We start from the raw sequence: 16,450 nt of genomic DNA on the forward strand, positions 1-16,450 counted from the left end.
GCCCCCTTGGTGGCCTGGGAGGCCGCACACCTCCAGCAAGGCCTTGTCTGCGGAGAGGCGGATGCCAGGCCGGGGCTCCAGGGGGCGGCCGTCCTTCCGCCAGCTCAGCACGGGAGGGGGCACAGCGTGGCTCTGGCACTCCAGGGCCACTGACTCGTTGGCCACGACGGACACATTCAGCTCTTCTCCAAGGATGCTTGGGGGCACTGTGGGAGGGGGCGGGGCAGGGGCTGTCTCAGCAGCCGGGAGCAACCACCAGGGATGGGAAGTCACCATTAGGACGAGGGCCCACCCCCTGAGCTGCAGCCCTCTCGTCCTCCCCTTGATGACCTTCAGAGGAGGCCCCCAAACCTGAAGAGGATGGTGCATTATAACAACGTCAATAGTCTGAATATGATTTTGTACTTTAGTTGTACCAGACGTTACCACTGAGGAAAGGGCCCACCCGCCCACCTGTCCACAACAGGGGAGTTCACACGCTAGGAGAGGGCTCTGGGGGTCCAACTAACCCCTACATGAAGGCAGACACAGTCCCAGGCCAGACCTCCCACATCCAACCCCCGGGGATGCCCCAGCCCCACCTTCTTGAGCCGCCGGCCTGCACCCGGCAAAGTCCAGGGCCTGACACTCACCGTGGACATGCAGGATGATGTCCCGGCGGTCCTCGCCCACCGCATTCACGGCGACGCAGGAGTAGCTGCCGGAGTCGGAAGCCCGGGCACTGGCCAGCGTGAGGACCCGGCCCCCAGGGAAGACCTGTGGCCCAGAAGGAAGTCCACGTGAGGTCCGGCCCTGCTAGCAGGCACAGCGGGCAGCTTGTCCCAGACCCCCGGGGCCCGCCACAGTGCAGAGGAACCCCGAGTTCTACCCAGACCCCAGGACCTCTGCTGGCTGGTGGGGAATAACATCTGTCCTGGGAAACAGTCCCCTGGAGTGGGGCTATGGCTCGGGAGCCCTTGAGATAGGGCTGGTCCCCAAGTGTAAGATGCACGACTGATTTCAAAGAGCTTGTACAAAAATGTCTGGTTAATGATTTCTTATACTGATCACGTGATGCAATGATACTTTTTGGATATACTGGGTGAACTAAAATGTATTTTTTATACAGCAGTTTTTTTTTAATATTCACTTTTAATTTATTTATAAATAAATAAAGTAGCCAAAGGACACTTTTATTTATTTATGTATGCCACACTGTGAGGCTTTTGGGATCTTAGTTCCCCGAGCAGGGATCGAACCCGTACCCCCTGCAGTGGAAGCAAGGAGTCCTAACCACTGCACCACCAGGGAATTCCTTAAAGTGCATTATTAAAATTGGTTTCACCTGTTTCTTTTTATTCCTCCTAATGCAGCTACTAGAAAATTTTAAATTACATATTTGGTTCACCTTGGTGGTGTGCATTACGTTTCTGGAGACCACCTGGCTCTAGACTCCGTTCAGCATCTCCCCTTCCTCCCTCCAGTCGACCATCCTGGGCCATCACTGTTTCCGTCTCCCCGCAGCACTCCCAGGCCCTGACCTCTGCTCCCAGCACCCACTGAGGCACCCGGCAGGCGAGTCAGGGCCACCCACCCCTACTGACCTGGAGGCCAGAGGTCCCTGCAGTGGACACAGGGTTTCCATCCTTCAGCCACATCAGCATGGGGCTGGGGGCTCCCGTGGCGTTACAGGTCAGCCGAACCGGGCTGTGGAGCATCACGGGGCCCGGCAGGCTGGGTGGCAGAGTGATGCGCGGAGGCACTGCAAGGTGAGGGCGGCACAGGGCACAGGCTGAGCCCCGCTGGGGGTGAAGCAGGCAGGGCCCCTGGCTGGGTACCCACACGGGAGCGCACGGCCACAAACAAAAGCTTAGGGACAGCCACTCCCAACATGGGCGCAGCGCTCCACAGTCCTTGAGGTTGCTCATCTCACCCTTCCAACTCCATCACGAGGCTTCCACAGATGGGAAACTGAGGCTCAGAGAGGGAAGTCACCTGCCCAGGGCTGACCAGCTAGGAACTGGCAGAAGCAGCACCTCAACTTGGGCCTTCTGGTCAGCACGAGGTCATTATCAGGGGGATGGTGTAGGGGTAACCAGGGTTGAGAATCCCTGGGCAGGTTTTGCTTTCTAACTCAGAGGTATCAGCCTCCAGACAGCCCCTCGTGGGCAGAAAATGGTCAGAAGATTCAGTTGTATCTGGGAGGCATGAGCCATGACACCCAGGGTCCCAGCCTCCTGTCCAGCTCCCTACCCACTGCTGTCAGGATAAAGACCCAATCTCTCCAGCCTCCATCTGGTCCCCAGCACCACCCTGGCCCCTCCTCTCACTGTTCTGTAAGCTCCAAGCCCCCAGCCTCCTTTCAGTTTCTCCAATTCTCTACAGCCTTAGCATGTGGCACATGGTCTCCGTTTAGGCATCCAGCTCTCCAAGATGCCTCCTGGGACCCCCCAGGCCAGGTCAGCGCCCCAGTTCCAGGCATTCAGTTGTACCTCACTTTTCCTAGCTCTTATCACAATCGTCATGAAACAGTACTTTGGGTAAGTATCCAGTTACTGTATCCTCCACTAGACTGAAAGCTCCCGGGTCCGTCTTGTTCAGGGCTGCAGCCCCAGGGTCTGCCCAGAGCACGTACAGGCACACCTCGTTTTACTCTGCTTCGCCTCACTGCACTTTGCAGATGTTGTGTTTTTTACAAACGGAAGGTTTGTGGCAACCCTGCCTTGAGCAAGTCTATCGGTGCTATTTTTCCAACAGCATTGGCTCACTTCTGGTCTCTGCGTCACCTTTTGGTAATTCTCGCCATATTTCAAACTTTTCCCTTACTGTTCTATTTGTTATAGTGACTTTTGAGGTTGCTACTATGACTCACCAAAGGCTCAGATGATGGTTAGCATTTTTTAGCAATAAAATACTTTTTAATTAAAGTCTGTACTTTCTTTAGACATAATGCTACTGCACAGTTACTACAGTATAGTGTAAACAGAACTTTTCTATGCAACGGGAAACCAAAACACTCATGTGACTTGCTTTATTTTGATATTCGCTTTATTGTGGTGGCCTGGAACTGAATGAACCTGCAGTATCTCTGAGGTACGCCTGTCCTCAACAGATGGAGGAACTGGCGTTTGAATAAATGGAAGGTTAGATGGACGGATGGGGGGATAGGCAGAGGACTGGATGGGTGGTTGGATCAGTGGAAGAACAGTTGGGTGTTTCCATGCATGGATAGAAGAATGGATGGGTAAATTATCAATGGGTGGAAGGAAGGAAAGATGAAAGGAAGGATGGATGGATGGATGATGGACGGAAGGAAGGATGGATGGACACAGATGGATGAACAGACTGAGGGACAACTGGATGGAAGACAACTTTGGGGACAAGGATCCCTTTAGTCTCAGGGCAGCTCACCATTGACCCGTAGGCCATACTGCAGCTCTGTGCTGCCTGCCACATTGGATGCCACACAGCGGTAGCTCCCAGCGTCAGAAGACTGGGCTCGCTCAATGAGGAGAACTCTCCCATCAGCTGACACCGTCACTCCCTTCTGGGCAGAGACAGGCTGGTGGCCCTTGAACCAGGAGATATCTGGTGAAGAGAAGAGAGATGAAAGGGTCCCTGCCAGCCCTTCAGACTGTGCCCTGTGTCATGGGCATCCAGGAGAGGCTTCCTGGGTGGCCACATGCTGTGCCTTTATTTCAGGCACTGGAGAAAGCCAGTGTTCTCCAGGAAGGGGAGCGGGGCAGAACAGGGCGGTGTTGTCTGAGATGGAACCGAAGGCAGAGAGGGATGCAGGCTGGGGCAGCCAGGAGCAAGGAGAGTCAAAGTCAGCCCAGCCCCTCACGTCCTCCCCCTGCCAGGAGACCACCCATGGGGGAGATCTTTAGAGGAGAACACAGTATACCCCAAAACAGCAGCCTCATAAATATGGACCAATTATAAACAGCTACATGCGCCCCCATGTCCATAGCAGCACTATTCACAATAGCCAAGACATGGAAACAACGTAAATGTCCATCGACAGAGGAATGGATAAAGATGTGGTGCATATATACAATGGAATACTACTCAGCCATAAAAAAGAACAAAAGAATGCCATTTGCAGCAACATGGGTGGAACCAGAGATTATCATACTAAGTGAGGTAAGAAAGAGAAAGACAAATGCCATATGATATCACTTATATGTGGAATCTAAAATATGACACAAATGAACCTATCTACAAAACAGACTCGTGGACACAGAGAACAGACTGGTGGTTGCCACGGGAAAGGGGGTTGGGGAGGGACGGAGTGGGAGGTTGGGGTCAGCATACATAAGCTATCATACATAGAATGGATAAACAACAAAGTTCTACTGTATAACACAGAGAATTATATTCAATATCCTATGATAAACCATAATGGAAAAGCATATTAAAAAAGAATGTATATATATATATATGTATAACTGAATCATTTTGCTGTACAGCAGAAATTAACACAATATTGTAAACCAATATACTTCAATTTAAAAATAAATAAGTTAATAAAGAGATAATAAATAAATTAGTAACGACCGATTGTATCTTCAACTTCCTTACCTCCTGCCAGGGTCCAGCCCAGAAGAGGGTTTCCCCATGGCAGAGGGCAAATACCTCCAGGGCTCACCACCCCAGGCAAAGCAGGACTGAGCTGGCTCAGATGGGGGACAGGAAACGGACCCCCTTCCTGGGGCCATCCTGTCTGCCGGGCACCCACACCTAGCTGTAGCTCTCAGACCTTTGCTCAACTGCTGGTCTAGAGAAAAGGCCCAGGCCCTCCAGGTCCTGTTTCTCACCGCCAGCCCTGGGGCGGCCCCGTGAAGCCACAAACTCAGCAGAAACCCGGCAGGTTTGTTTCAGACACCAGTGCAAAGGCTCTGGGCGCTGGCAGTGACTGGCATGTAATGGGCATTGCATAAACGGCTGCTGACAAGGAAGAGGGGAACGCTGGGGAGGGAAGGGGAAGGCCTGCTGATCTCATCCTGCTTTGTCCACAGCCAGAGTGGTGCCTGTGGCACTGCCCCGCCTCTTTGGATGGGAACTGGGGTTGGCTGGAGGTGGCTTTCAGCCAACAGGAGGGGTCTTACCTACCAGGAGGGGGTACGCCTGAAGCCAGACACTCCAAGTTTACGGAGGCATTTTCCAGCACTGCCTTTTTGACCAGGCCCGGCTCGATATTGGGGGGCACTAGGGGAGACGAGGAGAGCCCCGGCTTGGAGGGGGTACAGGCTCTGGGTGGCTCATCTCAGCCTCCCCAGTGCCCCTCCCCAGCCTTCCCAAGGTGCCTGACCCCCCAGGAACAGCCTTCATCAGACACACCGGGGAGGTGGACCCCAGGCAGTCACGAGGAGTGACAAGGGCAAGGATTTGCCCATATACACAAGGACCTAAATGAGCCCCCAGATGAAAAGAACAAGCAAAGATACATATGAATGAGAACAAGGCTGTCCACTGAAAATCCGGCAGAAAACAACCAAAAGCGACCACAGAGCAACTGATTTTCTACTTCTAAAGTTAAGTACGTGACATTAATTTTAGAACCCCCAGCCGTCCCCAACCCCCCACGGCAGCCCTGCGGGCCCTCAATCACCCACCACCCCAGGTCCAGGCTCTGCCTCCACCCACATCCTCACCCAACACCTTGAGCGCCACGTCTCTCCTGCTCTCCCCAGCCGGGTTAGTGGCAGCACAAGTGTAGATGCCTTCGTCCCTCAGGTCCACCTTCTCGATCTGGTGGAGAGGAGGAAAGGCAGGTGTGTGCCAGGATGTGGGTGGGGCCTGGGGTCAGAGCAACACGGACATGGCAAGTGGCCGGGCTGTTGCTGACCCCAGCGCAGGAGAAGTGAGGCAGGGGCACAAGCGTGGTTCCGGCTGGAGTTCTGAGCCACACATTCAGATTCCAGGGGATCCCTCTGGTCTTGGGGATACTCCCCTCCCCCCATTTTCTCCCTCTGGGAGCTCAAATTCCGGGGACCTCGACTAGGCTTAGGGCTCCCTTCCTTCTTCAGACCCAGCACCCCAAGGTCCACTGAGCATTTCTAGGATGAGTGGACTCTGTTTGTCCTGCCCCCAGGCTGCCAGAGCTCCGCTTGGGCTCCCCGGGGCCGCTAAAAAGCAGCCCCTCCCCCTGTGCAAGGTTGGCCTGCCAGCCCTGGGGCCCTTGCACGTACCTGCAGGTTCCCCCCCGAGGCTGCCAGGGCCACACCATCCTTCCACCAGCGGAGGCTTGGGGTAGGTACCCCAGTCCCTGCACATTGGAGGGTCACAGGCTGCAGGAAAGGGGCTGTGATGTCCTCACCCCCAACTATGACCACCGACGGGAGCTCTGGGCAGAGGGAGAGGCAGGGAGGCCCAGTCAGGGTCAGGAGGGGTGCAGTGGGCACCCAGAAACCTCTTCAATGCCTGGGGAGGGAGGGAGTGGCCTTGCAGGGCTGGCCTCTAGCTTCCCTCCACTCAACCCTCCAGATACCTGGCCTTAGGGTAAAGAGCACCAGACTGAGAGCCGGCAGAGCTAGTCTTTCCCTTTCAAATTCTCCCATTCATCATCTATCCATCCATCATCCATCCATCCATCATTCATCCATCCATTATCCATCCACATGTGCACTGAGCATCTACTCTGTGTCCCACACTGCACTATGCACAGGGACACAGCAGAGAAAGTTCTGTGCTGCCCTCAGAGCTCCCAAGCTGGGCAGTGGAGATGAACAGCCAAACGAGAAATCCCAATACAGTAGGTGGGGGGTTATGGCCACGAGAGGTTGGGCAGTGCAGATTATAACCATGGTGGAATCAAGGAGGGCTTCCTGGAGGAAGGGGTGTTTTTTAGGACACACCTGAAAGATAGGGAGGAGCTAATCAGGCAAAGAGGAAGAATGTTCCAGGCAGAGGGAACAGCATTTGCAGGACTGGAGGTAAGAAAGCCAACGTATTTTAACAGTTGAATGAAGTTCAGCGTGGTCAGCATAGAGAGCGAGCTGGGGTCGAGGGGAGGCTAGGGAGGGGATCGAAGGCCTGTAGACAAGTGTGGTGAGCAGCTGAGACCACCCTCTCACACCTGTGTCTCTTTGGGGAGCTGGCAAGTCCAGACCAGGAATGCTGTCCAGAGAAGACCAGCTCCATGCCCTTCCCACGTCTGTCAGGCTGGCTTCACCCACCCTGGCATCTCGGGCTGTCATTGCCCCAGAACGCCAGGCCGCCCTCACCGTGCACAGACAACTCCACTTCAGCCCCTGCAGTGCCCGCTTCATTGGTGGCCTGGCAGGCAAAGAGGCCCGCGTGGTCCAGCTCCACGTGGTCGATGCGCAGTGTGGTCCCCTGCGAGGTCAGCTGCACCCCGGCCAGCTCCTCGGCTGGACGGCCATTCTGCAGCCAGCTAAGGTGTGTGGGGAGGGGAACGGGTCAGCCTGAGGCTAGAGGAGGTAGGGGCAACAGGACAGGCCAAGAGGCCAGGCAGCATCTCTCTCCTGTCCTCACGTCCTGGGCTCCATGGCCTCTTTCATGCTCCTGGGAGGGGAAGCATCTCCCGTCCCCACCCACCCCCAAAGCATGCTCTCTGCCTGTACCCCAGTCCCCCAGTTCTGGCCTCCACCACCCCATACGCACTGGATCGCGGGCACTGGGGAGCCTGAGGCCTGGCAGGGAAGGTCCAGGGGCTGTCCTACGAGGGTGGTCACCGGGCCCAAGCCTTCAGCCAACAGGAGCTGCGGGGGCACTGTGGGCAGGGGCCACCATTGGGTGTCTGGAGCTGAGGAGATCCCGGCCTACAGCCCTCCCAAGTCCCAGTGCCGCCAGAGCCAGGCCCAAGCTTCCCCTCACCCTTCAGGCACTCCCATAAACGGCCCCTTGTCCAGAAGGCCTTCTAGGACCACCCAAGTTCAGCCTCCCCACAGGATCGGTCTGTTTATTCAATGTCTTCCCACCAGACCCAGGGCTCAGGAGTCCTGTCTCCCTGTTCCCTGCCTTATCCAGGGTTAATGGCCGTGAAGTGTCCGTGAAATGGAAGAAGCAGGCTAGGCGTGGGAGGAGGGGTCCACGGCCCAGGTGACTCGGGTGGGGCAGGCCTGGGCTCACCCTGCACCTCCACGGAGTACTGCAGCACGGCCTCCCCGGCGGGGCTGCTGGCCACGCAGCTGTACAGGCCTCCAGACGCCTCCCCCAGGCTCTCCAGGCTCAGCATGCCGCCGCCCGCCTCCAGCCACGTCCCATTGCTCTCCGCCACGGGTAGCCCCTCGTGGTGCCAGGAGAGGGTGGGGGGTGGGTGGCCTCTGGCCACACACTCCAGCGCCAAGGGCCTCCCGGCCACGGCCTTCACCACACGGGGTCCTCTGCCAGCGCCCTCGATGGTGGGCGGGACTAGGGAAGAGGCAGGGGGTGCTCAGGGACCAGCAGCCTGGTTAAGTCCCTCACAGACCCCAACCCATGTGAAATGCCTTCTCCTCCCCTCCACTAGCTGGAACCCCTGTTCAGACATCACCTCCTCCGGGGCGCCTCCCCCGGCGCCCTGGCTGGAAGCACTCTCTCCCTCCTCTGCCCCTTGGTGTCATTCCCAGCCCCCCCGCACTGCCTGCATCGTCTCTCCACACCCTGCGACCCCCGTGAGCTCAGCCTGAGCAGAACGACACTTGTCTCTGTGCGTCTCCAGTATCTGCACACGGTAGGTCTCAAGATCTGCTGAACCCAAAGGGATGGGTTCCCCAGAGCCCAAGACCAGAGCCTCTACTCCTACTACTGGTCCCCTCCCTGGCCTGAGGAGGCGAGCAGACCCTAGCCCAGACGGCCCGGCCTCTGGGGGCTCCTAACTCAGCCAGTGATGGCCAAGGGGGTAGCCAGAGGGGGGGCTTCTCTCTTCCCCTTGGGGAGGGCCCCCAGATTGCTAAGCCCACAGAGTCATTGCCAGGAGACATGGGGCGATGAGGGAACGGGATGGGCTTCTCAACATTGCCTGGGTCACTAGCCCCACTGAAAATATAATGAAAACACACACGTGCATTTTCCATCCATTTCCAGGAGGTTCTCAGATCCCTGAATAAGAATCCCGGAGTTGGCTGCTGCCCGTAGACCCCACACACCTCAACTTCCCTTTGGGGTCCCCAGGACTCCAGCATCCAAGCCCTTTGTATCTTTGGGGACCAGAGCTCCGGAGCTGATTCCTCGAGAGGGACCAGAATGACCCCACCAGGCTGCACTCTGCCTTCTAAACTTCATTTGCTCAGACCCATCCCTGCCCTCCCGCACACACCCTGTCCTCTGAGTTCTTCACATGTCCTCAGAGCCAAGCCCCTCCAGGCAGGCCAACGCTGAGGTTAACTGAGCGCAAGTCAGACCCTCGAGGTAGGGACTGGGTCCTCTCACCTCCCAGCGGGGTGACCTGGGCCAGCCCCAGAGCCCACCACGCTCACCCATGAGTGGGGGGACCAGGGCCCTAGTCCCTGTGCCGTGATTAAATTAGCTAGCGCTGTGACGAGCCCCAGGGGGTCTGGACCACAGTGCGTGGCTAATTAAGAGCAGTTAGTTATTAGCTGTGGTCGTGGGGGTGTGGGCGCAACTTCCTGAGAAGCCCTAAACCACGAGGGGGAGACCTGGATTCTCCACTCGGCTCCGCTGGGGCCCCGAGACAGGCCCTTCCCCTGGCGTCGGTTTCCTCACCCGCCTGAGGAAGGCTGGACGAGCTGAGATGACCCTTCTCTCTGGGTAACCCCTCATTCGCATTTTCCTGGGCCTCTGTCTGCTCCCTTCACCCACCTTTAGAGCCAGATGGAGGCCACCCCGGCCCAGACTCCCTCCCACCACTCGCCCCAGTTGACCACTGCTCCTGCTGTGACCCCGGGCCGCTCACCGAAAACCTCCAGCCGGGTGGCCTTCTCCATGACCCCCACGGGGTTGCTGGCCCTGCAGGTGTAGATGCCAGTGTCCGAGCCCTGGGCCCTCTCCAGATGCAGCTGTCGGCCGCCCCTGGTGTAGACGGCCCCGGCACTTGGAAGCAGGGGGTCCCCATCCTTGAACCAGATGATGTCAGGCGTGGGCACTCCTCGGGCTTCACACAGGAGCCACATGGGGTGGCCCTCCATGACGGCCAACTCACTTGTCTCGTTGGAGCCCCAGATGGTGGGAGGTGCTGAGGACAATGGGGGGCGGGGGGCAATCACAGGGAGCCTGCCCAGCACCGAGGTGGCTGGTGTCCCACCCCTTGCAGCCCCATGCACCTGTCTGTGGGCCACAAGCACCGCACATGTCACAGGCTTCTACTGCAGGGGTGGGAGGAGGGGTGGGGGGCTCTGGGGACAGACAGGAGATACCGGCCAGGGACACGCTGACGTGGGGGGCAAGCCCGGCCATCACAAGGGGCGCAGAAAGGGGGGAGGGGCCACAGGTCAGCCTCCGGACCCCACTTTGCCTCTGACTCGCTGTATGACCTGCATAGGTCACTTCCCCTCTCTGGGGCTCAGTGCCCCCATCTGTAACACGAGGGGCCGAACTGGATCCGGGGTTCCTACGGGGCAGGTCACACACCATGGGTGGTACCTAAGCTGACCCTCAGGGCACGTGGGCATGCATCTCGTAACAGAACAGCTACACCCTCCCCAAATCTCCTTCCTGCCTGATTACGACAAACGAAACGGTTGTTTGGTGCGTTTGGTGCGACTATGTTCGTAACCTTTCTAGAACTTTCTACTCTGCCCTTTTTACCACATGCAGGCAGCTCACGCCTAAGGGTTTCCAAAATCCCTCTTTGGTTGCATTTGTTTTCACAGCTTCCTCCCACGAAGGCCAAGCAGCCCTGGTTCCTACTTCCCTTTGATGTGTTACGCATCCTTTTACATAAATGAGTTTCGGTGTAAAGAAAAGTGACTTGATTTAAACAATCATCCTGAGTGGTATCAGGAATAGGAAAACTTGTGAAGCTCAGATGGGGACAGTGGGATCTGGGAAACATTGGGCCGGATTCCCTCTGTTCTTCCCGGTCCACCCCACCCCGCCGCCCCCCCAGTGCTCGCTCCTCATAGGCCCCCGTTTGTGCCCTCGTCTTCCCTCCATGCAGTGGGTAGCCCGTGGTGGGGGCCGGGAAGGGGCTGGGCTCACAGTGGATTCTGAGCTGAAAGTCCTTGGCCTGCTGGCCGGCTGGGCTGAAGGCCACGCACTGGTACCACCCTTCATCCCCCAGGTGACTGGTGGTGATTCTGAGAACCTGGCCGTCCTCCTGCAGCTGGATTCGAGGGTCCCCCGGAAGGACAGGTCTGGAAAGATGGTCAAGATTGTCAGTAAGGCCAGCTGGCAGGGGCAGGCTACACAGAGGGGAGCCTGCTGCTTGGGAAACGGAAACCTGGAAGATTCACAGTCGCTGATAGGTACCGACAACCCAAGTGCCCATCAATGGATAAACAGATAAACAAAAAGTGGTTCATCCCTACAATGGAATATTATTCAGCCATGAAAAGGGAGGAAGTACTGAAACCTGCTACAACATGAAAAAACCTTGAAAACTGTGCGCTAGGTGAAAGAAGCCAGACACGAAAGACTACACACGTATGACTGCATGAAATCTATATGAAATACAGGGACATTCACAGAGACGGAGGTTAGTGGTTGCCAGGGGCTGGGGCGAGGGAGGAACAGAGCAGTGAGTGCTAATGGGTATAGGGCCTCCTGTGGGGGTGATGAAATGTTCTGGAACCAGATAGAGGCGACGGATGTGCAACACTGTGGATGCACTTGTGTTTAGTACTGAACACAGCGTGCTGAACTGTGCACTTTGGAATGGTAAGCATCATATTGATTCCTTAAAATTTAAAATACCTTAAAAGACACCTTTGAAAAAGTTTTAGAAATGAAAGGAAGGCTGGCTAAGTGATGAGAAAACCCTGCCATTTGAAGCAGGGTCTCACCTGGGCGATCTCAGGCTGGGGGGTGGATGTGCCCCACACCGCCCTCTGCCTGGGCCCTGGCTGGCTCGTGCAAGGCCTGTCGAGCTCTAACCCTGCAGAGTTCCCTCTCCCCAGAGGCCCTCTCCACCAGCCCAGGCCGAGGCTCCACCCCAACACTACCCGTCGGGGGTCACTCACTGCCCATCCTTGGTCCATTCCATCTGGGGCGTGGGGACCCCCGAGGTCTGGCACTCCAGCTCCACCCCTACACCAGCCAGGCCCAGCACCTCCTGAGGGGCCTCGGCTCCAAGCACGGAAGGTGGGACTGGGGGCGAGAAAGGGTGGGGGGAGAAAAATCCTCAACCCCTACAAGCCCCGCCTGCTGCAGGGCCTTTGCATGTGCAGGACCCCTGCCTGGTCACCCTTCCCTTCTCCTACCCGGCCCTCATGGGAAGCTCCCCAAACCCCTGGCTGGATCGGCCCCTGCTCTGCGCGTCCTCAGCTGCCAGCAGCGCTCTTTCGTAGCACATCATAATGCATAATGTCATTACAAGGCTAATGATGTGATTGTCCAATGTCTGCCCCCATAGTTATGTGAAGACAGGGACCAGGTCTGCCATGCGCCCCTCTAAGCCCCCGGCTCCCAGCCGGTAGTTTCCCTCCCCCGCCCCGCCTAAAAGGGGAGGGGTTGCAGGGCCAGACACACTTGGGAGCTGGGAGGGCTTGGCCTCACTCACTGAGCACAAGGAGATCGAAGTCCCTCTGCACAGTCCCAGCCTGGTTCTCGGCCCTGCAGGAGTAGAGGCCAGAATCGCCCTCCTGGATCCTGGGAAAGTAGAGGGCCCGGGCCCCGTCCAGGAGGCGGTGGCTGCCCACCTCGGGGATCTGGGCAGAAGAGGGCAGAGGGAGCTCGTGAGTGGGGTCTGGCTACCCCGCATCCCCCATCAGCAATGAGGAAACTGAGGCCCAGGGAGCTGGTTGGTGACCGGAACCCAGGGTTTCTGATTCCCATAACGGTGCTGTGCCCTCTCCACCAGGCAGCCCCTCAGGCTTCATCGTGGGCCCACGGTCTTCCATGGCCCTGAGTCCCAGTGCATCCCCAAAGACAACTGCCACTTGTCACACCTCCCCGCCACACCTGGCACATGCAGGAACCCATCCAGAAGGTCTGTACCCTATCCAAATCCCCCCCACAGCCCATCCACCCCAGGGGACACCCACCTGCTGCCCATCCTTGAGCCATGTGATCTCGGGGGCTGGAAAGCCATTTGCATCACACTCCAGCGTCAGGGACTGCCCGGCCATGCCTGACACGTTGGCCCTGTGCCCGTTCTCCCGGATGCTGGGGGGCACTTGGGAGCAAAGAGAAGCAGAGGAGCTGCCCCCTCCCAGGACAGCCACGGCCACCCGGACCCCTCCTGGGGCATTCTTCCCCACCTGGACGGGCAGCCCCAACTCCCGCCCTTCCCCAGATCCTGGGGTTCCAGGATGCCCGCCCCAGCCCCTGATGTGGCCATCAGGAGCCACGTGGACCTGGGAATGGCCACAGCGGCCTCGCCCTGGGACCTCGCGCTGGTCGTGCCCAGGAACTGTCTACGGGCTCTGACATCCAGCTTTGTAAGATGCGAGACCCCCGGGGATCCATCTGGCTGTACACCCAAACTGCTGTCATGGTCACCTAGGGGGGTACCCTCCCCCGCCCCGAGTCAGAATCTCTGAAGATGGGGCCTAGGTATGTCCTTGAAACAAACTTCCCGGGAACCATAAAACTGCTTCTCCCATCCCCTCCATGAGCCCGTGTTGAGGAGAAGGGCTCCCCTCCCCCTGCACACAGCACCAGGGGCGGGAGCTGTGGGAAGCTCTTCCTGCTGCAGGGAAGAACAGGAACCTTGGGTAGTTTCAGCAGCTTCAGTGGGAGGTGGGCTCTGGGACTCTCATCTGCCCTCAGTGAGCTTTCTAAAATAAATTCACTAGACCATTTTAGAGCCATTTGTGGAGTTCCAGGTTCTTCTCCTTACACTGTATCCGTGGGGGTCTCTCTGGGGAAGGGGACGCCCATGCAACCTGCCACTTTCCTAACACCCTCAAGCCCTCCCCAACAAGCACGGGGTCGGGGAGGGCAGGGACCTGTGGCCTCCCCTGCGGTGAGCTCTCAGGCTGGGGAGCTGGCGCTGCCCCACCCAGGCATCCATGCGTACCACTGGGAGGTGTGTACAAGCCGTTCCCCAGCTCTGGGGTCCCTGCTCACCATGGACTACCAGCTTGGCTCTCCTGGATGCGGAGCCCGCCTCGTTGGTGGCCTGACACTCGTAGTCTCCACCGTCGGTGGGAGAGACCGAGGCCAGAAACAGAGAGCCTTCATCCAGCACTGCCAGGCCCGGCCGGCCACGCAGGGGCTCCGAGGACGGGCCCTTCCGCCACGTGATCTGCGGCTTGGGCGTCCCTGAGAGGGCACAGAGTCATCAGCATGAAAACCTGTCCCCTTCCCTGTCCACACCCACACTGCCCCCACCCCCGTGCAAGTGATGCTGACCCTCGGGGTGGGGGGGAGGTCTCAGGTACCTCCTTGCTTCCCAGGCTAGAGGAGCAGCAGCTGCTCACACACCTGCCACCTCCCCACCCAGTGCTGTGCGTCCACGTGGCCTCCCAGCGGCCCGAGGGCCACAGGCACAGGGGCCAGAGCCTTTTCTGGTTCCCCTCGCAGAGGCCCCACCTCATCTGCACTCCCAACCCCCTCACCTGCCCTGTGTTTTCTCTTTTGCCTGCCATCTCCAACTTTCTAATGTACATAAGATGCACTTTTTTAGGCTTTTTTTTTTTTTGGCTTATTGTCTGTCTCCCCCCACAAGGTCCGAAGTCTTTGCTTTGTTCCCTGCTGCACCCCCAGCTGCAAGCCCAGCGCCTGGCACACAGCAGGTGCTACCTGAATGAATGAGCCCGCCGTGCTCAGTACCCATATTGTCCCATCGGATCCGCGCATAAACGGTGGAGGCCCCAGGTGGACCGGGCCTGTGCTTCCCCTCACAGGCATGAGGCGGACACCGCTGGCCACACACCCCTAGCCGCAGCGCCGCAGTCCCCCTGGAGGCCCTTCTCCGACACTCCTCACGTCGGACTGTGCAGCGTCTGGCTCTGCCACCAGGCTGTCGGCTCACACGGCCCGGCACACGGTGGGTGCGGGATGAACAGCTGCCCCACTGGGCCAGGGCACACAGTAGGTCCTCAGATCGGTGTTGAAGGAATGACCCAGCATTCCAAGCAGCACACGTGCCCATGAGGCATGGCGCCCAGTGGTCGCAGCGGGGCCTGGGTCACGTGAGCCCCAACTCTGCAGACTTGCTGAGTGATCTCAGGACAAGGGCAGCCCTTACCCACTGCCCTGCCTGCAGGGCAGGCAGCCTGCAGCCCTTCCATCACTCCCCATTGGGGTCATAATCGTTGCTAAATACCAGTTATCACGCACCACACCCCCACTTGATCTGCCGACTCCCCTGGCAGCTCGGGGCTCTCTATAAGCACGTTCTCTCTGCCTCACTTGCTCTTTTATCCTCACCTTTGGAGGGAGGGGTGAGACACCCCATCTGGGGGGAATGGGGCTGCGATCAAGATGCGGCACATCCGGGGCATCCGGGGTGTCGTCTCGTTCGGGAGGGCCCCTGCCCCCCCCACCCTGTACTGACTGCTCCTGCTTAAGTGCTGGGGGCTCTGCCCGCTGGCCCTGAGGGAAAAGGAGCGCCACCCATGCTCTGCGATCTTTAGGTACTTAATCCCCTGTGTCTGTTTTCTCACAGAACCCTCTGCCGTTTCCTCTGTGTCTGCCCAGGATGCCTGCTGGAGTGTCCCAGCTGCTCCCCAGCATGGAGACACAGGTGTGAACACACACACAACACACACACATACAGCCCACAGACACACACATGCCCCTCCCAGTTCCTCATCTTTTCCCAAAGGCCCCAGCCCGTGCTCCCGCCACCCAGAGACCAGGACTTCAGAGCCAGCCTTGAGGGGTATTGAGTTTTGAACCTTGGAAGCTTTTTTTTTTTTTTTAAATGCAAACATCTAACCCCTAAATGAGCTCTAACCACACAGAACTGCACCACTGCTCTGTGATGGGAAGACTCCAGGGACTCAGGGCTGTTGCTGAAAAACCCCTCATCTTGCCTCCACTCCCATTTTACAGAGACCAAGAGAGGAGCAATGTCCAAAATCCTGGCCTCTGTCCCACCCCACGAGGAGGAGGCGGGTAGTGCCACCCACTGCAGGTACCAGGGCTCCCATGGGTCACGCCCTCTGTGCTCCAGGCTTTCTCCTTTCTCCCTCAGAGCCCTCCGAGCCCAAGGTCACATGGCTGGTGAATACCAGTGCCCAACACTGCCCACCGGGCAGCCACCTGCTTGAAAGAGAGAAGGCCAAGGGGGGTGGGGTGGGACGCGGGGCGGAGACAGGCAGTTGTGATGGAGGGGACCTGGCTTATGCTGACTTGGCTGAAGCCAGGCTCAGAGGACAGGCCCCTGGCTGACCAGGGTTGATGCTGGGGTTGTGAGCGACTGTGGGGTATCAGGGCAGGAGGCCGGGGCTGGTGGTCC

General features: G+C 58.1%; 1 protein-coding gene across 1 annotated transcript in view; it reads right to left on the minus strand.

Moving 5' to 3' along the window:
• Positions 1 to 16,450, minus strand: part of HMCN2 (hemicentin 2) — a gene marked incomplete at its 5' end in the record, with an annotated part of 150,996 nt that overhangs the window by 60,626 nt on the left and 73,920 nt on the right. Inside the window, 16 exons of the mRNA XM_082656533.1 lie at positions 31 to 206; positions 633 to 756; positions 1,584 to 1,741; positions 3,391 to 3,567; positions 5,092 to 5,187; positions 5,634 to 5,730; positions 6,171 to 6,325; positions 7,206 to 7,375; positions 7,606 to 7,714; positions 8,074 to 8,355; positions 9,839 to 10,117; positions 11,083 to 11,237; positions 12,063 to 12,189; positions 12,602 to 12,749; positions 13,086 to 13,216; positions 14,113 to 14,307. Of these exons, the coding sequence (XP_082512659.1) occupies positions 31 to 206; positions 633 to 756; positions 1,584 to 1,741; positions 3,391 to 3,567; positions 5,092 to 5,187; positions 5,634 to 5,730; positions 6,171 to 6,325; positions 7,206 to 7,375; positions 7,606 to 7,714; positions 8,074 to 8,355; positions 9,839 to 10,117; positions 11,083 to 11,237; positions 12,063 to 12,189; positions 12,602 to 12,749; positions 13,086 to 13,216; positions 14,113 to 14,307 (2,579 nt within the window). The remainder of the gene's footprint in view (positions 1 to 30; positions 207 to 632; positions 757 to 1,583; positions 1,742 to 3,390; positions 3,568 to 5,091; positions 5,188 to 5,633; positions 5,731 to 6,170; positions 6,326 to 7,205; positions 7,376 to 7,605; positions 7,715 to 8,073; positions 8,356 to 9,838; positions 10,118 to 11,082; positions 11,238 to 12,062; positions 12,190 to 12,601; positions 12,750 to 13,085; positions 13,217 to 14,112; positions 14,308 to 16,450) is intronic.

The sequence above is a fragment of the Grampus griseus genome (genome assembly GCF_964374135.1).
Source record: "Grampus griseus genome assembly, chromosome: 6".
Classification (NCBI taxonomy): domain Eukaryota; kingdom Metazoa; phylum Chordata; class Mammalia; order Artiodactyla; family Delphinidae; genus Grampus; species Grampus griseus.